This window comes from Hyposmocoma kahamanoa, unplaced genomic scaffold (genome assembly GCF_003589595.1).
Source record: "Hyposmocoma kahamanoa isolate Upper Pololo Valley unplaced genomic scaffold, ASM358959v1 160, whole genome shotgun sequence".
NCBI lineage: Eukaryota > Metazoa > Arthropoda > Insecta > Lepidoptera > Cosmopterigidae > Hyposmocoma > Hyposmocoma kahamanoa.
This window is the reverse complement of record NW_020653575.1, coordinates 5,121,405-5,146,773: the sequence shown is the minus strand read 5'-3', so window position 1 is coordinate 5,146,773 and position 25,369 is coordinate 5,121,405. Positions and strand designations below refer to the sequence as shown.

General features: G+C 34.9%; 2 protein-coding genes across 2 annotated transcripts in view; one reads left to right on the top strand and one right to left on the bottom strand.

The window, feature by feature from the left end:
• The window catches only part of LOC113225464 (merlin-like), a 31,746-nt gene extending 28,728 nt beyond the window's left edge, over nucleotides 1-3,018 (bottom strand). Inside the window, exon 1 of the mRNA XM_026457781.1 lies at nucleotides 2,932-3,018. Coding sequence (XP_026313566.1) covers nucleotides 2,932-3,018 — 87 coding nt within the window. The remainder of the gene's footprint in view (nucleotides 1-2,931) is intronic.
• Nucleotides 3,019-3,626: 608 nt separating this feature from the next.
• On the top strand, nucleotides 3,627-24,226 carry LOC113225361 (RRP12-like protein). Its single transcript, XM_026457645.1, has 17 exons — nucleotides 3,627-3,777; nucleotides 4,000-4,252; nucleotides 5,085-5,211; nucleotides 5,752-6,051; nucleotides 6,769-6,852; nucleotides 7,417-7,569; nucleotides 8,879-9,114; nucleotides 10,431-10,545; nucleotides 11,606-11,770; nucleotides 14,283-14,930; nucleotides 16,225-16,495; nucleotides 18,060-18,273; nucleotides 18,510-18,682; nucleotides 20,322-20,533; nucleotides 21,105-21,361; nucleotides 22,209-22,420; nucleotides 23,923-24,226. Exons 1-17 carry the CDS (start codon nucleotides 3,642-3,644, stop codon nucleotides 24,102-24,104), a joined length of 3,738 nt encoding a protein of 1,245 aa, XP_026313430.1. The 5' UTR covers nucleotides 3,627-3,641; the 3' UTR covers nucleotides 24,105-24,226.
• Nucleotides 24,227-25,369: the final 1,143 nt, after the last annotated feature.

The following is a 25,369-nucleotide window of genomic DNA, read 5'->3' as shown; positions in this document are numbered from 1 at the left end:
GAGTTACGTATTTATGACCGCCTTAGTATGGAGCGTGAATCACCGTGTAATGTTTCATTGCCATTGCGTCTGTATATAAACAATAATAACACATCCATATGCATGTTTATCTAATTGTCGGTACAATAACCTTTTCATTAGAGTCGTTTATTGGAAATTATTATAGATATGTGCAATACCGAGGTCATGACTTCACTTGCCATTTAGTTAATTATTTCCAGCTTTATTTCTATGAAAAATCTCAATACAAAGTAAGTGATATTGGACAATTCTAATGGTTTGTAGGCAGGCTAGGGATGCATCCTCTAAGTGTCACTTTAATGGGTCTGTATTGCATAGTCCATTTCCATTTAGGTATAACAACCCTCTATGCAAAGCATGCATGGTGGGGAGAAAAAACAGCGGGCCTAAATGCAATGTAGTGTCGAGGTTGCTTTATGGAATCTTCAGTAAATGTAAGAGATGTTAAGATTTTTGGAGAAGCTTGAACGGCAATATGAATGAGTAAAACCCTGCACACTCCAAGTGCAAAATTGCGCTACGACGTCGAGTTGCGCAAGCCAGCAAGTTCACCATACCAATTTGATGATAGTCATTACACTTGAACCATTAATGGCTGCATTGAAGATTGTATAGATAGAGGAGGTACAGACAGTGTTGAAACCAATAAAACGGTGATCACAATAGATCAGCTAGTTACAGTAATAAATGTTTGCACAGATTAATGAACCCTGATGACAATGGCGTGTCACTTCTGCAGTACTGCTCTATACGGCTTGTACTGTTTGCCAGTTCTTGAACCTAAATCTCTGCAGACCACTGCACACTGGTGTAATTGTTAAGGAACATCACCATTCTCATTTAAAAACTCAAAATTTATCTTTTGGGTCATGTAGAATTTCAAGGTGAGAATTTAAATTAACTGAAATTAATAATTGGTAACTTTTTTAGACCTAAGCAAATTAAACTGAACTTCTTAAACTGAATTTGGTAAGATTCATGGCAAACCATGTTTATGAAGTCTCAACATGAGTTTTTCCATAAAAACTTGAATGAAAGAGGAGTAAAGTTTTGTGTGGGTACGGCTCTGTTGTTTTATGCGACAATTCCACGATTGTAGAGACAGATTGACGGTTTTTGAGAGGTCTTTGCGGTTATTAAGAGAGGTATGATAAGACAAATTGCCAGTTATTGAAAGGATTTTGTGTAGGTTTGAATAATTCTTTGTTTAGTATTTACTTGTAATAAAATATGTGGTCAGTATGAAGTAATAAATTGCTGATAACTTACAGAAATTCCAATTATTATTACTGAATAACAGGACAGGCAGCTATTTATAATAACTCATTTTCCTATAACAGTTTTTTTACAGTAACTTCACAATACAGGCCACATTCCCTGGTTTGATGAATAAATAATGAAAAACTGCTAATTATCAAATTTTAAAGATACAGTAATTTGTACACATAGCCTTTTTTAAGTGCAATTATTCTCTTTCTGGTTGAGATATGTATACCGAAGTTGACCTTTCTGTAACGGACTGACATGAGTGGAATAAGTGAAAGACTAAAGAATTTCAAACTTTATTCTAGAGGTTATTTAACTTCCAACACTAAAAACAACACAAAAAAATATATAATTATATATTAATAAATGAAGCACTTTTTTGATTTTTTATGTGCTTTAGTCTGACCCTAGAATTATAGTCACCATAATTCTAGGGTCGGCAGATCAGTATTTCTGCAATAACCGGTAAAACTCGATTCTGTTTATTTTCATACACAAGACCAATTACATAGGACAGATACACATATATTTATTTATTTATTTATACATTTTAGGAAAATTCACAGACAAATAATACAATTATAGTATACTTAAATATGAGTAATCCAATGCCATTTATGAATTTCCACCAACGTGAAACAATATAAAGTGCTTAGCAAACCAAAAAGAGATTATAGGAGAATACAAAGGACACAGTCAATAAATTTAAAAAATAAAAATTACTATTAATATACAATTAAACCTTAGAGTTAAAAAAGTCTAAGAATTAAACGAACAAACCAGTGTATTCAGTGTATTAATGTATTCAATGTATGTATGTACCAGTTAGATTTGAAGCTCCCAATGGCTTAACAGTTTACACTGTGGGCACTGCATGCAGAGGTCCTAGGTTCAATTCCCAGTAGGACCAATTGGAGGAAATGAATGTTTATAAACTGGTTCAGGGAAGTGGCCTAGAGTAAATTTCGTTGCACTGGTACTCACAGTACAAGGAATTGATGTTTTTTTGTTGTTTGTTTTGATGTTGAATTGACTGGCAAATTATTATTTGTTTTGTTTTGTTAGGCTTCACAATGTCAACTTTTTATTTACTATATAATAGACATGCTTGGCCACAATCTCACCTGACGTTAAGTGACAATGTGACAGTATAAAAAATGCCTATTCAATCTTACTCAATACATTGTGTATAAATTATGAGGTATCTTGGTGATTGTTTATTACCATTCTACCATGATGCATTGACTTTACGACAATGTGAAGATCAAAAAACGCCTGTGTAATATGACACAAATTAATTGATTTATTTTTCATTGTCTTATGACACTAGGTAGCAGATTAAAAACATAATGCCCTAGAAAACTTAATTGCAAAAAAAATACAAATCTGATTTTATTGCAAAGTGCTAAAAGTTACCTGTATAATAAAAACATGATAACAGAACTACGTACCGTACATATATCTCAGAATCGGACATTATAAAACACCTTCACTCAAATAACAATACAAAGTGACCCGGGCGCAGGTCATGACTCACAAGGGTCGCTCTATACTAATTCGCATTAATCACGAAACAAGACTCACATTTGTACAGCCTACAAAATAGTACATTGTAGGTATGCAACTTAAATATCTCAAATTTACCTCAAGGTTGAATTCCAATTCAGCATCTAACGTGCACACCTTCACTGGAAACGACTTAGAAGTCTTCTTCCTTCGAAACGGAGGCATCCTTACTTTAAAATCCCATCAATCCATCAAGAAACGAAACAAAACACTGACCAATAGGTTATGTTAATTCACTTTAGCGATAATTAATTACCGCGCAATGCCGTTTACGTAATGAACAACCAATAAAGGAATGCGTGTAATTTAACATTGCGTACTATTTCCAGCGGTTATTATTTACAAACAAGAAAACCGTCAATGAAACAATTACGAAGTGAATGAAAGAAAAATTTAGGAACATTGCGTTCGGTTTCACAAGTTCTCGTGCAATTTTTTGTTCGTTAAATTAGAAAGCTTCAGATAAAGTTATGTTGCGTAAGTAGAAACGTAACTCATTCATTTTTCGGGTTGCCAGAAGCCGAAGCTCCAAAATGCATCGACAATATTTTTTACTTTTCTTTCGTTTTAACGAATGTGATGTGGCCATAAAGTTAATTTATTACATTGCTCCAGACTTCACGTTGGTAGAACTGAAATTTTGACATTTGTTGACAGTTATTTGCATCAAACTTCAAACTAAAAAACTTCATTACCACGTGTGGTGTGTTTAACTCAGAGTGTTAGCTACTATATATCTTCCTAATTTGTGGTGTTTAGCGTGAAAACGTTTTTATGAGTCTATAAAAATGGGGAAGTTCAGATCTAAAATCAAGGGTAAGACAAAAGGGAAGAGATGGCAGAAGGGCCAGTCCTCGAATTCCAATCCCAAATCTCAAAAATACCGGGAAATGGCAAAATCACGCTTTTTCCAGGAGAATTTGGGTATGTATTTTGAATTTCCATTACTAATGTAAACGCAATCGTCGTTTGATCTCTACTTATAATATATATCATTATTACATTGGAAACACTCCAAAAAGAAATTGTAACCTCAACTTCAAAACAAAACTTATTTTTAATAATGTACAAAATTTTGCCTCTTATTCTCTATTTATTTGTGGTCTAGTTACTTGTAAATCTTATGTACATATTATAAAATTTCAGGAAGCACTGGCTTAACACATCAAGCCGTATTAAAACACGAAGCAATGATGACGTATGGTCATAACAAAGATAAACAAAAATCTCAAGCAGAACAAGAACTTACTATAGCAAAAGAGTTTGAAAACATGTCCGTAAAGACAGGAGAAGAAGGTTCAGGGTCGGAGTATACGGAGTCCATGAAATCTGGGACATTTAAGACATTCCAAACTTTTGCTTCCGATTGGAGCCAGTGTTCTAATGTTAGTTTTAGCAAGTGAGTGTGATTGTAGTTTTTTTTATTAAACACAGAATACAAATCTATAGATATACAGATCTATAATCTTGAGGTCGAGCCAAAATACAATAACTGCAAATTTTCATAAAACTATTACAGTGTACTTTTCATGCTCTCTTCTATGGTGAAATCACACAGAAACAATTTAGTTACCCATTATTGTACCATTTAAAAGTGTGTATATCATGTGTTAGCCTTATTAGATGCCCGAGTGTTATAAGGCTTAATAAAAACTAGAGTAAGAGAATTTTTTTCCAAAAAATTTTTTTTGAAATTTTTTTTTATCTAACTTGCTATTTTATTTTGTTTAACTTTTTTATTTAAGAAAAAGTGACCTCAAAAGTTCGCTTGTCGGTGTTTTTATTGAAATTACATCTATTTGCCAAGTGTTATTGAAAACAGTTAATGGAAACGCACGAAACAACAATTTTTAAGTTCAACCCCGAGTTTGCCACCGTTAGGGTTGGAATATTGTCTTCAAATTTAAATGGGACCAAAACTGAGGTACCCTCTTTCCAATAAAAAAGAATCATCAAAAATCAGTTCACAAATGCCAGAGTAAGCGCATAACATATACACGACAAAAAATACAGTCCAATTGAGAACCTCCTCCTTTTAAGGTTGTTAAAAAGGATGTAAATTATAGTCAGTTTGTGTAATTTACCATGATTTTAACACAACACACACACAAGAATCACCATAGATATACTTTGAAAAATTTTAAATTTGCACAATTGTCCACTTATTTGTCACTTAATTGTGGTATTCCAATAATAAGTTTTGTGTTTAATCTTTTACGTTTTTGTTCCAGACTCTTGAACAGATTTGACTCAAACAACTCAATCCATAAAGATATGCTAGCAGTACTGGCAGCAGTTACAGAGGTTATCAAAGAACAGGGTGGGAAGGAGAGCACTACTGAATATTATGCTGCTTTGGTAACAGTTTAAACTTTTTTTAAAAATGGGTAATAAAAATGAGGATGGATTTTGTGATAATATTTTCTTCAATAAGTTAATGACAAGTTGAATCTCTGCTACGTCACTCCACTCTATTTTTGTAAGAATTGGAAGATATGCTACATTAGACAGAATTAGAATTTTTTTATTAGAGGATTTGTATGGGGTTGGAGAGTTTAAATACTGTATCCTGTTGGCAAGGCAGGCTAAAATTCTGTTGTATGTGATGTCATGCTGCTCATTAAGCAATATTTGGGACGCATGGGAATGCTTTTATAAAGATAGAACAATCTAAAGTGATCATAGGCCGATATTGATGCTCAAGCATTACAGGCCTTAGTCAATTGTAAATAATAAAAAAAAGTAATAAATAAATTTACTTATTTTAAAATTTACATATTTCCACTTTGGCAACAATAATTTTAAAGAAATTTTCTTAAATTTGTTTGATGTGAGCAACTGGGCTTATTTACAATATGAATAATCTTTTTCAAGTTCTAAATTTCACTTTTGTTTCAGATGGAAACTTTAAAATCTTCGGAAGATGAACAAAGCATCGTACCAACACTCTCACTTTTATCAATGGGCATTAAATCAGTTCCACAAGCCGTATTACGCAAACAGTTTTCAGATTCCGCTACAGTATTTGTAAATATTCTCGAGAAGTATGCCTCATCGGAGAATGGAGCTATATTAAGGAGTGCTATTGGATGTCTTTCCGTGTTGTTGCGAGCTCAGGAGTATGCACTGTGGGGCGATTCGTCAACATTGAGAGTTTTTGAGTCTGTACTGGCTTTTGTTTTGCATTCAAAGCCTAAGGTACGTTTTGTGTAGTTTATTAGTTGTAGACATTTCTAGTGATTGTCTTATGAATGGATAAATTTGTTCTAGTAAAATAAAATTTATAATTTGTCAGTCTTACTGACATTAAGATAACAGAACACTTGTTTAAAGTATATGTGACTGACAGCCATGTTGCTTTAAGCAATTTCTGGATATTATTAGCTGAAAAGAATAACATATTAACTGTGTAATGTGAAAGACAACACATATTCTTGCTTTCCTGGTGTGTGTTGCCCTTTAAACTGATGTTTCAACTAATTCTTTGTCAAACTTTTGACTGTGTTCTTTTATGCTTTTACTAATAATTATCTATCAAATTTTTGACAGTCATGATATTGTAACCGCTATTTCTACGAATTATCTGTCAAAATTTTGACAGTGTTGCCTTGGAAATCACTGTTTTTGCTACTAAATCTGTAAAATTTTTGACAGGTAACATAACAAGTTGTTTCTACGGCAAAATGGAGTCAGAAAGATATCATTATAATAATATATCATTGCCACAGAACTTTATTTCCTTACCTTACGCGTTTAACCAGCAGGACTGACCCATTGACTTTTCCTTTTGCTTGCAGAAACTTCATTTCACAACTTGATTAAATAATATAATAATGATCATTTATTTCGAAACCAGGTCCATAGATTGTTATAATGTGATTAAATTAATTAAACCAATTAATACCATATTCACAGGTGCGAAAAGCGGCACAACACGCTGTTACTGCTGTGTTGCGAGCCAGCTGCTTCATGCTGCCTTCCGAAGACCTTAAAGTCAAAGTAAGTTTCAATTTTCATTCTTAGAAGAAAGCGGGTATCGCAATGTTGATCCTTGATAGTTAAATTTGAGGAAAATATTCCGTCTCTAAGACAAACAAGAAAGAAGACAAACAGAAATTTAATCACCCTTAACCCCTAACGAAATGAGGAGATGAATCCGGTTTCGCGCACTTTCTGGTAACCGATTGTTAACTTTCAGTTTAGTTTCAGTTTCTATGTATATTATGAGCAAAGTTTGAAGTCGGTGATATATTAAAAAAAAAAAATTATTTATGCATAGACGTATGGACTGCGACGTGTGACGCAATGTGGGTGTCAGGTAACCGGCCTCGGAAACGACGTTATATGATGCCTTCGGAAAACTCCTCCTTCATGAAGGTCGACAGATGTTGAGTTGCTACTCTCACTACAATGACTTAAAATTCACAAAGTGGCGGGACCCCAACCGTTTGACCCTTAGGGTAGCATTGACCTTGATCCATGTATACTCCAATATCTGCGGACTTTGTGGAGTAATGAAGCCGTGATACATATAACAACTAATACAATATATTATTTCTTTAGGTCCCAAAACTCCATCCAGCATCGAACAAAGTGGCAGAATTCTGCTTATCTCAGATAAAACCCGAAGCGTTGCTGTCAGGCCATCGAACTGTGTTGCATACGCTCACTATGCTCCGGGATGTCATGCCTGTCTTTAGTAAGGATTATATTAAGGTGAGTGGTTTTGAGTTGTATAAACGCACGACAAACACAACGCGAATAAGAACAATTTCAAAAATCACGTTGTTGGGTTGTAGGTCACTACACACCTGCAGCTATAACTGTCTTGCTCGCACATTTGGATTATTTTGCTGCTATCTCATTCTGTCTAATGATACAATTGTACTGTGACTTTTTTTACTTGCATATTATTTTGATTATTGGGTCAATATGTACTTGCAAGGTTTTAGCAATTTAACCATGATGCACTCCTTCCCGCATCATATTGTCTATCAACAGACAAAGCATTACTTAAAATAGCTAATGTTAAATTTAAAAAAAGTTAAATATATTAGTGATGGCCTTAGAATTAAATGAAATAAAGGAAATTCGGGCATTCGTCCATTAGAGTTGGTAACAGAACATTTAGAAATGGGGTAATATTACATATTTAAAATAGAGTAAATAGTTAGGTAAGCTTGTCTATCATTCAATAAAAATCATAGCTTCAAAATCCCGGTGATGTCTCGAAAACTTCAATGTCCCGAAAACTTGTAAAATTATTATTTCGGAAGTTTTTTTTTGCAGACTTAGGGTCGTATTCCAGAACTCTACTCAATGCTCAAGTCAGGAGTTGAGTATGATTCAAAGCACTAGAAATCATACTCAAGTCCTTGCCATTAGGGTCGTATTTCCAGTGCTTGAAATCATACGCAAGTCTGCTCAAATCCTGACTTGAGCATTGAGTACAGTTCTGGAATACGACTCTTAGTCTTTATGTGCAGCTAGGTGTTAAAGCAAGTTGCAAATCCAACTAGCATATAATAAAGCCAGAAAAAATGACTAAATGACGGTTCACTCACAGCCTATATGTGTCAGCGCCGCCAAAAAATGTTTGTAATACACAGTAACAAGTAAAAGTGTAACAAGTAAGGCCTTTCAAAAAACAATCTAACGAACTCCTTAGCAGCAACGATTTAGTCACTAGAATTTTATTTAAAGAAAATGCCTAATACGGGACATAAACTTTGGTCGAAGTTTTGTAAACTATTGTAGAGAGAGTCATGGGAGTTTTACTCATGCATTCGGAATGAAACGTTTTCCCTGATTTTTTTGTTAACAGGGACATATCCGATTTTAGGGGTAAAAAAAACGGTGTGCGTAGCTCAGTTGGTAAGTGCAATACTACGGTGCAATATGGTCGTGGGTACAAGTCTCATCGGGTCGAAAATGTTTTTTTGTGTTTTCGATCTTTGTATTAATAACCATAATAAAAACAATTCATTCCATACAAATTGACAACTTAACCTTATTTTGTCAACAGACAAACTGCGAAGCTATCCTTTCGCTAATGACCCACAACAACGTCTATATCAAAACGTGCTGCCTTCACACTCTACACGCACTTTTCTCAGTGTCTAAAGATACTAGCAACCTATCTGCCAACCTAGCGGTCCAACTGAGCCGGGCTTTAATGGCCGCTAGACCACCTGCTAGTGATTGCGGACAAGTTCTAGCCTGGGCTGCCGTGTTGCAACAAGCTTATACTTGTCTTGCTAGGTAAGTACTTTGCCAAGCTAGAAACAACCTAAGCGACATGGTCAGACAATAAACTAGCTGTTTTTAATGGTCGCCCTCATTTTCTTGTCAACTTATGGCTCAGGGTGACGGGAGCAGTGGCAGTGACCCTCAGGTCTTTGCGATTCAAAGCTCTGAGTGGCACTGCAATTGTTATGGACAGGCGTGTATCTTAACATCATGCTGTTATAAAAAAGTCTCAAAATTCATTTAAGTGGTCTATACGCCACAAAGATTGTCCTCGGAACGAAAAAGAGCACAACTAATTTTTTTTTTTAATTGAGTCGCATATACATATATATCGGATACGATCAGGAAATAAAGGCCAATCTACTCGTAACATTTTTTTGTGAAAATATATCTCAATAATTGTTGAATATACTCCAAGCTCTTAAGGCGTAACAGACTACAATAGTCAGATTCTTTACTCTAAAAAGTCGTATTTGTCGTATTTGACGTTTATTACGTTAAAACACTAATATCAAAGGATTTTACTTGCGGACGTACGAACTTATTATGTACTTCAATTACATTATTATAAAGAATGCATAACTGAATACAATTATGCACTTTACTTCTACTCATGAGTCAAAAATTAAAAGACACATTTAAGTTAGTTGTGCCCTTTATATGCAGTTTAATTTTGTACTAAGTTAGAAACTTAAAAAAATTCTATTTTTAAAAACGGTTGATTAAAATGCAATGAGAGATTCTGTATAAAACATGGTATGTAAATGTGTCTGGAATGTCTGCAAGAGTAAAGGGGACGTGGATAAATCGAAAATCCTTTTAATTTAAATTAAGTGCAATGAAATAGGTAAGTAGTTCATTCTCACTGTCTATTTCTCCCGCGAGTACCAATGACACGAACGCCGCGCTGTCTGTGGGGCGATAGATGTACTAACGCCATTAATTCGCTTAGGGTTGTTGTTTGTAGGATTGTTAGCTTGTTTGAAAAGAAAATCAATTAGAATTTATTATAAATAAGTATAATTTATTAATTTTTATTATAATTTATTAGAAAGGTATTAAAACCTATACAACAGAGAAATCAACGTAAATAATCTTTTTTACATAATCTGTCGGCTCCATAAAAATATCGGATCTAAAATCGCTTTACTACAGTAAAGAAAAAACAGCGTCCTTATTAACAATATTGAATTTGTTTTTGCATAATGTTGTCTATCAATAATTATTGAACTTCATAGGCATGCCTATGTCAAAAATGAAATAAATAGTTGGACAAAGTTTTCATTTTTGGCATCCGTGGTAATATATATATTTTTTTCTTATTGCAGCCTGGATCTGAACTTGTGCTTACCGAATTTGCCTGCCTTTGTGAACATCTGTGTATCTGAGCTATGGTTGTCTGACGTGACTGATATCATCGCAGCCGCTACGAATGCTTTGAAGGTAATTTATCTTGTATCGCAAATTTATTTATTTAAGATACTATGTTATTTTTTCGATCGGCATCATAAAAATTCAGAAGTTTTTTTTTTCACATTTGATCGGCATCAATTCTCAGTATATTTTGTTTGTAACATACACAGTGTTTTTTTAATGGGACAGTATAGGGAAATCCGAAACCATAGAAGATACAAGGAAACTGTTTGTGAAAACAATTTTGACAATTTTTAGGTCAAATTTCTGGCTTGTCCATAAAAATGAATGAAATTGATCAATATTTTTTTAATGCTGATTGAATTAATTTCATGTAAGGATTATTTCAATGTATTGGACGAAAACAATTGGGACAGCAGAAGCTGGCCAAATTTAATCAAACTTCATTACTGGTCACCGCTGACCATGGGATTTTTGTTTTTTATTAACTGCCTCTGTGGCCGAACGGTTACCAAACTGGACTGCCACGCAGATTTCTCGGGTTCGATACCCGGGCCGGGGAAAATATTTGTATAGCCTACATTTATTTCTCTCGTGAGTTTGGGTGTATTTGTGGTTGTCTATGTGTGTGTCAATGGCACCCGCGATACAGGGTTTCCCTAGTGCGGGGCTATGAGTGTGTGCGCGTTGTTATTATTATTATTATATCTAAATTGAAATGGGATCAATACTGAGGGACCCTCTTTTCAACAAAAAAATCATTAAACACCCAAAAACTACAAGGACTTACTTTTAAATCACAATACACAAAATGGGTTTTGACAGATTGCTTTTAAAGTAATAAACAATATTTAGAAGTTACAAATACCAATTGATATTAATTCGAAGTGCAAATTGATTTGTAATTGCAGAGACAAATATGAAATACCATTAAGAATTGCACACCTGCACAGGTTGAATACAATGTAACTAATTTTACTCAATATCTCTATAAATGTGTTCTGGCAAATAAACGTATTCTATTCTATTCTAAAAAAACAAATTCGAATTGAGAGCACCTGTAAAGGGCCCGAAACGTTGGTTTGTTAACCGAAAAAAATATTTTCATTTCCTATGACTTTTTTCTTAGGCGATCCTTCTAGACTGCGTAAAGCCGTCAATCGAGTCTGCAGAATCATTTGCAAAGCATCGCCATCACATCGAGTCTGTAATAAAGACAATTGGTACTGGACTGGACAATCCCTTCAACCAAGCTGTTAAGCACGTCATACTTACCATAGCTGTTTGTTTCGAGGTAAGTTACAAACATTAAACCAACGGTCTAATGCAGCGGTTTACAACTTTCAGAAAATAATTAAAATCAATTCTAAGAAATACTTAATTCGATCAATTCAATTGTTTATTTATTCAAACATTAATCCCATAACATTGCATTATGCATTACACGGTCATAAAAAATTGAAAGCAGTAAATAAAATAAAAAATAAATTCGAGTTACCAATTAAAAATGTTAAAAAGTTATAAAATTCAAAATTAACATTTGGAATGTTAAAAACAGTTATTAGTGTAGTTAATTCAGAAAAAAATCTCAATAAATACATTTCATCGAAAAATGACATCTGCGTCAGTTGTGATACCTGTAAAGGTATCGGCTGCGGTGAAAAGGTCATTCAAAAATCTCTCATTGGATGTCATAATAGTCACATCTTAAAAACAAAGTCTGCTCAAGTTCATTACTGGACTTATTTAGTCTCTCTGCAAAAGACCATTTACGCTTTCCTAAAATGGCGTAAAAATAGTCCACCCTGTTCAGGACAAATTTGCCAGACGAGCTGCGTTGTTGTACTGCACCCGTACAGTGTTTATCGACCGTTTGGTGTAATTATACCACAGCTGACTCGCATAAAACGCGTGACAGCAAGCTCGAAACAGAGTTACTTTCACCTGGTGTGAGCAGCGTAATTATAAGTATTTGAGCAGTATGTGACTGGATATTAATTGCAATTAAATTTCTGTTTAGATAACATTTTAAGCGAATGTTTTAGTTTTGAAATTAAAAGGGAACAGAGGAAAAATTCCTAATCTTCGATTTGATTTTAGAGGGGTATATCCACTTTAAAGTTAAAAATAAAATATTGTATGAGTAACTACACGATATATTCAAGCATAGACATTAATCAGAAACATAAAACAATAAAGTTTCCTCGATATATAATTTTCTCATTTTTTCGATTTATCCTCGAAATGCTACAGGTTATTAGGACAAAAATTAGATAATTAATTATATTTATGCATGATCGACAACTGTCACTACGGATTTTTTTTAAATCCCTTTAGTTTTAGAGTTATTCAGCTAAAACGAATTTGGTACTTTTAATGCGCAAAATTCAACATCTCCTGTCGCATGTCACGCGAACTTCAGGCATATATTTGTTTCACAAATTTGGGCGGAGCCAACGTCAAAACTTTTTTGGCATGCTCCCTCTTAAGTAACCTTGCTTGAATTTGAACCTGACCTATGTAAGGAAGTATGTCGTGCTACAAATTAAAAAACTCCATACATACCATTGCTGTAATGGGAAGAAATAATAACCGTGGCTTTTATTCGGGTCATTGTAATGATGAAAAAATTATATGTTTACGTTGATACTTTATTTATTTTTTAATTTATATTTTATGTAATTAATAAGGTGGGATACATTAATAAGTGATAATATGAAGTAAGAAAAAAAAGAACAAATATAGAATATTCAAAACTTATCATACATAAAAATACTTATAAAAAAGGCCAGGGTGTTTATTATTAAAAAAAAAACTGAAAACCAATTACTATTATGATTATTTCTTCATATTTCAATTTATTGTTGAGACAATTAATTATTTATATAATATATTAATATTGTATATTCTGTCATTTAACAATTTTTTATTTTGACCAATTAAAGATCTGGTATGCGAGGGTAGGCAAAAAATTCAATAATCAGAATAGAATAGAATAGAATAATGTTTATTGACATCACAAACACACAGAAATACAAAATACTTTACATATTTTCATTTTTAAAACAAGAACATGATACTTATGCTAAATGAACATTAAGTGTGTGTTAGACATTAACAAAAACATGCATTGTTAACGTGATGCCAAGCCTGAAAACATTGTGAGTCATTACAGGTGGTCCCACACTAGGCTAAGCCTGTCCTGTGGCGACCTTTTTACGGCTTCAATTTACTCGTTACGTTACCTACGATTATATTACACAAATAATAAGAACTTAATCTATTAAATCTAACATAAGAATAGGAATTATTATTACAATAGCATGAATTTAAAATAATTGTGATTAACATATTAGTACAAAAAATAAGTATTTATATTTAACAATAATAATTACCAACTACTAAGGTGCTTCACGGGAATGAAAATCGATTTTTTTTTTTTTTCACAATTGGAAACTCACACCAGTAGCCTTTGTACCACCAGTAGAATTTGACAACTCCTGTCAAAACAATGAATGGCAACAACTAAAAACCACAACCAACCCACTCACCTAACGACTCTTAGGAAGCTTTCTGTATGTTCATAGTTCCAAGTCTGCATATGTGACCCAATATAAATTTTTAGGTTTTCGCGATTGTTACACATAGGAAATGAAAGTATTTTTCCGGATCTAAATCGCATATATTTGTTTTTTCGAAATGGGACCTGTAAAGGGCCCGAAACGTTGGTTTGTTTGAAAAAACAAATATACGCGATTTAAATCCGGAAAAACAGTCTTTTCTTAAATATAAATTTTCTTTTACAGATCGGTAACGAAAAACTGTCATACATTCTCGGACCTCTTCTCAAAAAACTAAACGACAGGCGCGAAAGTCACAATTTCCACAACAACAAAGAAGTAGAATATGCCACTGGATGCGCCATCAAATCCCTAGGTCCCGAATTCGTATTGAAAAACATACCTCTAAGGGAAGGCCCCGAATCAATCAACTTGGAAAGAAGCTGGCTGCTACCGGTTTTAAAAGAAAAAATTACAAATTCAAATTTAAAATACTTCGCAACAGAAATACTAGAAATGGCAACATTCTGTCGTAAAAAGTCCAGAGAATTAACGCAAGCGAAAGACGTACCAGGGTCACACACATACGAATTGCTATGCAATCAATTTTGGGCGTTATTACCAAGCTTCTGCAACCATCCTAAAGATATTAAAGATTTTAAGTTGTTAGCAAGGGTGTTAGGCAGTGTGCTTAAAGACAATCCGGAGTTTCGTTTATCTGTAATGCAAGCACTGAGGAAATTGATCGATTGTTCAAAGGACAATGAGGAAGACAAACAAGAATTGGCGCGGTTCGCCAAAAATTATTTACCAATATTGTTGAATATTTATATGTCACCAGCGAAAGGTAATGCGGCGGAAGGACAGCGGTTGGCAGCTTTGGAAACTATTCAGGTAGCATTTTCAAACTTTTTTAATTAATATTTTTTTATTTTATATATTTATTTTTATTCAGATTACCAAGACCCATACATACATACCTTATCGACTAACATACGTAATAATTACTGTAATAAAACATTAATTATTAATGGCGTGTGACGCAACGTGGGTGTCCGATAACCGACCTCGGAAACATCGTTACATGACTCCCTTCGGTCAAACCTCATCCTTTATGAAGGTCGACAGATATTGAGTTGGTACTTTCACCACGAATGAATTAAAATTCACACTGTGGCGGGACCCCAACTGCTCGACCCTCAGGGTAGCATTGGCTTACACCCGTATACACTCCACAATATCGGCAGATTTTATGGCGTAATGAAGCAGTGCAACGTATAACAACTGCGTAGGTATCGCTGGACGCAGTAAATTATTAGGGCCAGTCAGGGCGATGCCACTACGGTTACGGTTAGATGTTTGATCATGATTTTTTACTAACATGATAATCAATTCTGCCTCTCTGGCCGAACGGTTACCATGCCGGACTGCCACGCAGAGGTCCCAGGTGCGATTCCCGGGCCGGGAGAAATATTTGTATGGCCAACGTTTATTTCTCTCGTGAGTTTGGGTGTAATTTGTGGTTGTCTATGTCCATAGCACCCGCGACACAGGGTTTTCTCTAATGCGGGGCTATGTTGAGTGTGTGCGTTATTATCAAAAGATAAAAAGATAAAGATAAATTATCATTTACTTAGAACGTGGGCAATCGGGGGAGGAGGCTAAAACGGATTTCTCTATGTGTTTGTTTTTGGATTTAAACGTTTTGTTTACCGTAGCGCCATCTGTGAGAACTGATGAAAGTTTTTTCGCTCAGCAGGTACCTTTACAGCTACTATAAAACTGATAGAGATGTCGCCGTTATTGATTACAATATTTTTGTTAACCATGTTGAGGTCGCTGGTTCAAGTCCAGTCGGGTCGGAGATTTTAACTGCCTCATGGCCGAACGGTTACCTTGCTGGTCTCCCATGCGGATGTCCGGGGTTCATTTCCCGTGCCGGAAGAAATATTTGTATTGCCTATACTTATTTATCTCATGAGTGTGTGGTTATTTATGTGTGTGTCCACAGTGAGTGAGAATCCACATTTCCCTAGTGAGTGTATGCATTATAGTAATGTATGCATTATAATAATAATCTTTATCAGAAACGGGATAACATAATTATGTTGGTTATATTGGTTTGCATTTAATGCTATTAAGGCAGTGATTTCTCGCGCTCTTTATTTATGTACAGCTTTCTTTATAGGTATACCTGACTATATCAGACCAAACGCTCAGAGAAGAGCTCTTCAAAAATGCACTACAGCAACTAGAGACGTCAACTGATAATCATTTCCAACGTGAATCGATATTGGATATCATTCGATTACTAGTGTTGTACCAGAGCAGTGATGATATTAGTTACTTGTTTGAGAAATGGGTGTTTCCATTGTGTGAGACAGTGCTAGAAGATCCTAGAAAGTTTAGAAAGATGCAGAAGGAAAAACAGAACAAGGAAGAAGCTATGGATCAAGATGGTAAGTAATACTTTTTTATTGACAGCCTCGGTGGCCTATGGTTTGTACTGTGGACGCTGATTAAGGAAGTCCCGGGTTCGATTCTCGGCAGGACTAATTTGATTAGAATAACAATTTTTAAATTGGTTCTAATCTGGGTGTATTTCCCCGGAGTGAATTTCCATAGTCTGGTACTCAGTGTCCATGCTGGATAATATAAAAAACGTATATTGGGGTAGAGGGTAGGATGTTCCTGTATTAAATAAATAAGTAACGCACGTACTCATAGCCCCGCACTAGGGAAACCCTGTGTCGCGAGTGCCATGGACACACACATAGACAACCACAAATTACACCCAAACTCACGAGAGAAGTAAATGTAGACCATACAAATATTTCTCCCGATCCGGGAATCGAACTCGGGACCTCTGCGTGGCATACAGAATGGTAACCATTCGGCCACAGAGGCGGTACAATTCGAATGTTAAATTATTTATTATCCATTTAAAACACATTCATCATTCATCAAAGGTTTACATCTATCATGTAAACCTTTATTTAAATCGCTTAACATCTTACCGCTGCCAAGCATTATATTTTTGAAGTGTCAAAATTCGTAAAGTACAATAGTAAGCTCATTAAAAAGACTCGGGATATTGATAGCATAAATGTAAGAAACCAAGACAGGTTAGTGTATAATAGTACTAGCACGTTAAGTTATTACCAGAAACAATGCGGGGCTATGTGTGTAAAGATATACATATAACGCCTTACGGTACGCCGTAAGGTAATGTCATGGCTAAGAGACAAAAATTTCTACTCCATTAAAGACGAAGATATTTTCATACAAATTTCAACAAATCTGACTACTTAATTTAAATTAAATTAATTTGTTTTGACCAAAGAGAAAGAAAAATTTACTTATTAACTATTTTTTTTCTACATCTTCATGACATGATAATAGCTTGCTATGATAGTATGTCAATATTTAATTAAATTTATTTGACCAAAAAGAAAAAAAAGTATTTACCCATTTTATTTTTTTATTTCTTAAGAGGGAGCATGCCAAAAAAGCTTTGACGTTGGCTCCGCCCAAATTTGTGAAACAAATATAGCCTGATGTTCGCGTGACAGGATAAATCGAAAAAATGTGAAAATTAGAGGTCATTTCGTGATTTTTATCTATCGAGGAAACTTTATTGTTTTATGTTTCTGAATAGTGTCTATGCTTGAATATATCGTGTAGTTACTCATACAATATTTTATTTTTAACTTTAAAGTGGATATACCCCTCTAAAATCAAATCGAAGATTAGGAATTTTTCCTCTGCTCCCTCTTAATGACATACCAATAATTTAGTATTTTAATAAATAGTAATAACTTTGTACTGCTATTAGAATTGCTTTAAAATTGTTAAATTATAAAATATAGATGCCCATAATATATTATTTGTATGCCGATTTTGGTGAAATATGAGGACTGTCCTATTATTATATATTATATTTACCATCCTTTGTAAACCATATTTCAGGCAAATAATTTTCATTTCATTTCATTAAGTTAACAACTTTTTTAATTATTCAAGCCACAGAAAAGAAAAAATTCGACTTACGATACAAAAACAAGGCTCGACTACTGGAAATGGAGCACAAGAAAGCCTATCGTATATTAGAGGAGATATTCAAGAGCGAAAAGGACAGCTGCAAGGAGTTCTTGACTAAGAATTATAAGAAAATCAAGAAGTTACTTATGACTTCGCTTAATAAGGTCGCTGATAGTAGTAAAGCTGCTAGATTAAGGTAATTTTTTTGTATTAATATCTGCTTCTGTATAGTGTTCTTTTGTTGTTTAAAATATTTGACTCGTTATTTCACTTACTTTTGTTTTTATATTTACTCTTTCATTTTACGTTGCAGCGTTGCAATGAGTGCTTTCTATCCTGTTCTAAAGTGCACCTTAATCTCATTATCAGAATATTGAAACTGTATTGTTTCGAAACTCTAAGACAAACAACTTTTCAACTAATTTGTTCCAGATGCATAGAACACCTAATAAAATCAACACCGTATCTGAATAGCGAAAGCAAACTCCTAAAGAGTGCAATAGCAGAGTCTGTGATATGCACAAAGGACATTAACTCTAAATGTCGCCAGTGTGCGTACAACCTTATCAACAGTGTTGGTGAGGTCCTGAAGGGTCAGGAAGGCGGTCAGTACATACCCTATAAAATATTAAAAAGAATGATTATCATTAGTAACAGGTTTCTTACCACGGTATAACTTCTTTTTATTTTCCCGATATTTATAAACCTGTTACTAATGATAATCATTTAGTGAATAACCACGAAAGTCTTAAAATCTATATATTAAAAAGAAGTTCATATAATCACAACCTATTAAAAAAATTCAAATATAATTATAATTTTTTTCTAACACACGTCGTCATGGTGTATCGTGTATATATCCAGAAATAGAGACGAAATGTCATTAAATCTAAAACTATTCTGCCAAGTCATTACGGTGACAACTGCGCTCCAATTGGCCAGCCTCAATTCGAAACAATTGACGGGTGTCGTCAATCGTTTCACTTCAAATCGACTAGTTTAACTTGAGCATTACTATTATGGACGAAAATTGAAAAATTACATATTTAATTACCAATGAAATGTGATTCCATTTGTTTTAGGTGTTTTGTTGTTGGAATATACGAAGACTTACACACAGGTCAGTTGTTGGCGCTGTACTATTTCAGCTCTCTAATTTGTGATTTCAGCGCAAACGAGAGTTGATATTTGAAAGTGATATTAGGCCCAGTTGCCAGGGATGGATGGCCCTTATTTCGTCTCTATTTCTGGTTATATATTCGATGTTGCGGAGGCTCTTTGGAGATTAAAACTGCGTGATTTGTGAATTAGCGGTTTTCCGAGCGTTAAAAAAAACAAAAAAATTACTTTAAAAACGGATACAATTCAAAAACGGCAATTGAGTATTGCCGCAGTAAATAATAAATGTAGAAACTTATTTTTGAAGCGCCATCTGGTGAGATGCTTGAACAATATTTAATTGTAATGTTAAAGAAAATCTCTTAATACGCTATTCGTGGTACAGGGTCAAGAGCACCGCAAGCGCGCTTAAGATTTAAATCCAACTCTATGCCACTTACGATAAGTACGGTCCAACAAAGTAAATAAAAAATAAAATAAAAAGACTTTATTCTTCAACACTACAACGAGACATAAAAACTTAAAATGAAAATCAGTGTTGAAGAAAACGTAACGGCCTCAGCAGTTTGCTGGTTTCCAGGCTTCACCTTGTATATAATGTAAAGTACAAGTAAAATGTGTTTATCACTGTAGACACCGCAGTATACAGTTTCTGATTAAAAACATAATTAAGAAATAACCTCACTCACCACAAATGATACACGCACCGACCATGCAGCAAAAAGTGTAAAAGGCCTTTTATTACATATCGACTGTGAACTGGCAACCGGTACTATCTCAATTTTAACAACCTTACACGATGAAGAAAAAAATTGTTTGCGTCATTTATATCTGGCATCTGGTTTATTAAATAAAAATACATAGTGTATGTGTAATAAAAATGTTTAAAAACTAGATAATAGAATAGGCAGAGAATGAATTTTAATTGCATATTATTAATTATGATTATATTTTTAATTATTATATTAACTTAGTAGAAAGTAATCATTAATGCAAAGATCGAACACTCAGAAAAAGTTCCTTCGATCCTTCGGCCGGATTCGAACCGACGTCTTCTTGCATACCGTTACTAGAAAGTGTCAAACGGCGTGCTCTTGACTGTACAATACAAATAAATTGTTACAGGAATGCAGTCCTTCGTGTCAATGATTTTGACCGGCCTCGAAGCGCCTGTACCTCGCATCATAAGCGCTACCTTACTCGCTGTAGCATCAGCATTATTCAATTTCTCAGAAGATATGGGACTGGAGACTGTACAGGATCTGTTGGAAAAGGTTACGAAACAGATGTTGTCCAACAATAGAGAAATTGTTGGCGCTGCGTTGAGTTTTCTTAAGGTAAGATCTATTATGTACATTTGTAACTTATTTACTTCGCTGACTTAGCGACCCGAAGTGGCTCTTGGCATCTTTTTTTTATAATATCAAGTGACGGGATGAACAAGTCTTGCGTCTGGTGGTCTTGAAGCTACACGCTTTCAAGTATAATAATAACGCACACACTCAACATAGCCCCGCACTAGGGAAACCCTGTGTCGCGGGTGCCATGGACACACACATAGACAACCACAAATACACCCAAACTCACGAGAGAAATAATTGTAGGCCGTACAAATATTTCTCCCGGCCCGGGAATCGAACCTGGGACCTCTGCGTGGCAGTCAGTAGCAGATAGTAACCGTTCGACCACGGAGGCAGTTTAAGTTAAGTACGCTGCCTTATGAGATTTCGGGATTCCAGATTTCTGTAAAGAGTTAATGCGGGCCAATGTCTGTTATACAGTTTTCGTTTGACGGTTGAATGACAGCTCTCAACTACATGGTTCAACAACGTGCCAAAAGATGGCACCTCAAAATATTTGACGACTTTATGAGAACCAGTCAGTACGGTGTAGTTTGTTCCTTCACAGGTTTATACAAAAGTCCTACCCAACGATGTTCTAGCAGGCAGTCTGCCCCTCATATTCAAGACCTTATCTTCGATGCACGAAGATTGCAAACGGCATTCACGTCTCGAAATAGGATACTTCCTAACCCGAATGATGCGGAAATATGGCGCCGATACTATCGAGAAGTTGATACCTGGAACCGATGAGGTAATGTTGCGTCGGTTAAGGAATATTAGGAAGATGGATAATAGAAAACATAGACTGAAGGAGAACCAGAGGTATGTTGATATCGTACTCATGATAACAAATATCCAGCCCAATAACAAGCATAAGAACTTATATCAGACGGCGGACAAAGCGTTTGCCACTTTCCAATGTTCCATCAGGTGCAGTCTTTGTCTTTGCCGGTTTGTGAATCATAAATATTAATTTTGAGCCCAGATCCAGAACTGCTTGGCAGTTTAAGAGGGAGCAGAGGAAAAATTCCTAATCTTCGATTTGATTTTGGAAGGGTATATCCAAATAAAATATTGTATGAGTAACTACACTATACATTCAAGCATAGACATTAATAAGAAACATAAAACAATAAAATTTCCTCGATAGATAAAAATCACGAAATAACCTCTAATTTTCACATTTTTTCGATTTATCTTCGAAATGCTACAAGTTATTAGGACAAAAATTAGATAATTAATTATATTTATGCATGATCGAGAACTGTCACTACGGATTTTTTAAATCCCTTTAGTTTTAGAGTTATTCCGCTAAAACGAATTTGGTACTTTTAATGCGCAAAATTCAACATCTCCTGTCGCATGTCACGCGAACTTCAGGCATATATTTGTTTCACAAATTTGGGCGGAGCCAACGTCATAACTTTTATAGCATTAGAGCTCTTAATGCCAATATCCGTGTTAATTTTGAGATGGGGCCTACGAGATCTCGATCAGACTACCCACTAACGTGGATTGACGACCTTTGTGAAGGATTGTGGGAATTTGCTGGATGTGAGCAGCGCAAGATCAATCATTGTGGCGATATATCCAACGTGATGTCTTTCGACTGAAATGATGATAATTAATTTTGGTTTTATTTGGTCCATTATGAAGTTTTGCCTTACAGAGATCAACAAGAATCCGACTCAGAATTCGAAGTAAAAGGCACATCGAAGACTCTAGAAGACATCCTCAAAGACTCGGACTCCGAGATGGAGTACCTTGATGAAGAAGACCAAAGGCCTAAAGCGAAGAAGAAGAGAACACAGGCTTGGATTCAGGATGACCCGGAGAATATCGTCGACTTGGCTGATGTGTCTGCTTCTAGAAAGATTACAGGTAATATCGAGCAAATTTTCTCTTTAACGCAAGTCGTGATTTCTACGTAAAATTAATGCGAAACCAAACAACTAGTAGCATTAATACAATTTAATATTTCCACCACTAAAATTAATATTACCACTCGCTTGGTTAGTTGGTCACAACACCTCATGTCATAAAATGTTCCACCTCACACCTCACCTCATGTCATTGCCTCATGTCACAGCCTCACTCATGTCACAATGCTTCGAATTCAACAAATGCAACAATGATTGGTCCTGCACTACCCGCTTTTTAGCTGATTCTACATCATATAATCATACTACCACAGTACTAAATAAAATTAGCATTTCTATTATACTATATCATAAACATTTCAGTTATCCAATTGATTCATACCATCATGTTATGAAAATTTGCTTAATATTCCCTGTCTATTGAGTCATTGCTATAGGTGCAAACATTCTTACTACTACCTCACCTTATTTGAGGTAGGACATTGTACCGCCTCATTTTTTCAAATGAGGTACTCCCTCAAACTCATTATAATTTCATGTCCTACCCAACACTAGAGCAGTTGCTTCGAATTGAGAAGTCGATGGATCAAATTCGTGACTTTAATTTCTAGGTTCGCTGCCGAAAAGTTCATTGTAAATTTCAAATTTAATTTCGCAAGTAAATTCCCAGAATTTCTGAGGTGCAAGTCCGGATTCGAACGAACGGCCTTTGTTTGAGAGGCGGTAGGTCAAGCCGTTAGGATACCACGGCAAAACCCAATGTACAGAACACTTATAGACGCCATACTGATGCATGAAGACCCGGTATTGTAATCTAAGACCAGAAACCCAAATGAGTTGTGGTGTACGTGTTTAATACACTTTTGCCTATTACTTTAATGAATAAGCCTAGAATAACAGCTGGGCGTCCCCCTTATGGGGATTTCGAGATTTTATTTTATTTATTTTCCAAAACAAAATAATTTACAGTGGTTCTTAAATCTAACCTACCCATCGACTTCTTAGGTTTTCGCGATTGTTCCACATAGCAAATGAAACTATTTTTCCATCAACCGTAACCTTGAGATCTGTAAAGGGCCCGAAACGTTAGTTTTTTTGAAAAAACAAATATACGCGATGTAAATCCGGAAAAATAGTTTCATTTCTCATGTGTAACCTACCTACTCAATCCCTTAATTTGGTCTATAAGCCTACAGTCATAGCACAGCATAATGCGCTTTCTTTTTAGACATAGTAAAAAAAATGTAATTGAACTCTTAAACTAAGACTACCAATAATAATATTTTAAATTTGATGTTACATTAACTGATACTACTGGTAATAATAACTTATTTATACATTCGCACTAAAGTAGCTAACCCTCCAATTATTCCCCAAATCCCGACCCAAGTAACACGCTTTCCGCAGCAGTGGGGATTTGAATTTTTTTTTCCAAAATTCCCACCAATTTCTTCTAATTTAATTATTTTTGAAATTATTCTAATTACCATTTTACTTTCACAGCAACTGACCCAACACAAAAGAAAGCAGTACAAGTGAAAGAGAAGAAGAAAGACGGCGGTTTCAAAACTGCTCCAGATGGTAGACTCATCATCAGTGATGATATGTTCGATGATGATGAAGCTGATGACAAGCCGAAACCCAGTGGTGATATTGATAGTAATACGGATGACACGGGTAAGTAAGACTTAACAATAAGTTTTTCAAAATTCCTTTTCTGAGTATTATTGCTGGAAAACTTAGTACATATTTATAAGGTATAAATGTATGATGATATTTTTACTTAGAAGTAATGATAAATTAATGATATGATAAAATGAAATATAGTATAGTAATGATATTCATATATTTTTTGGTAAAATAATCCACTACTTTGTTATTATTATTAATACAAAGATCGAAAACATTAAGAAAAATTCCTTCGATCATAGTGGACTCGTTACACACACGCACGCGATCACGAGCGCTCTAATTTTATCATTAAAATATTGATCATTAGTTGATAAGACTTACACTTATAAGACAGGCAGAATTTATAAATTAACACTTACTAATATGGGTAGATGGCGCTAATCCTAAAAAAAAATATTAGGATAACCCGCACTATCCGTAAAAATCTGTGCAATAAGCGCCATCTGGTTGATTTGTTTATTATCACCAGAAATTAAAAGTAGCTTTGATAAATTGGATGGATAAATTGTTATGGATAAATTACGGAACAGTGTGATAAGAGTGCGTTGCGGCGTGGAAGAAGATATAGTGACAAAGATAGAGAAAGGGATGCTTAGATGGTTCGGACATGTAGAGAGAATGAATGAAAGAAGAGTGACGAAACAGATTTATAAGGCGAGTGTGAGCGGGCAAGTTGGTATGGGCAGACCAAGGAGAACTTATCATGACCAAATTGAGGCCAACCTAAAGAAGGGAGAACGTGTATGAAAGCATTGATGCGTGTTGATGAGGCGAAAGATGTGTGTCAGGACCGTAGCAAGTGGAAGACTGTTGTCTCTGCCTACCCCGATGGGAAAAAGGCGTGAAGTATATGTATGTATTGATAAATTGGAGTAAAACAAATTAGTTACAAAAATAGCTATTTAGTACTCACCGCGACATCTGGTGTACAAATAGGTACTAAATACCCGACTACGCGGACTTGTATCGCGATTACCCTCAGAGTTATTAGTCTATGCATAGACTATAAATATTGATCAGATTCCTTGGAGGTGGAGACCTGGTGAACTAAAATACAGGGAATCCTAGTTTAGGTTCCAGACTTTAGAAATTATCCTGTATAAACCTATTATGCCACCTGAAATTGTTTGCAAACTTGTGGAGTGAGTAAAGAATTTACTTACTCGAACCAGCTGCTGTCGCCTCAACGTGGCTACATAGTTTCATTTCCAATGTCGTTTATTTTGTTTGAATATGCCAAGTCCGTTTTCTTATAATT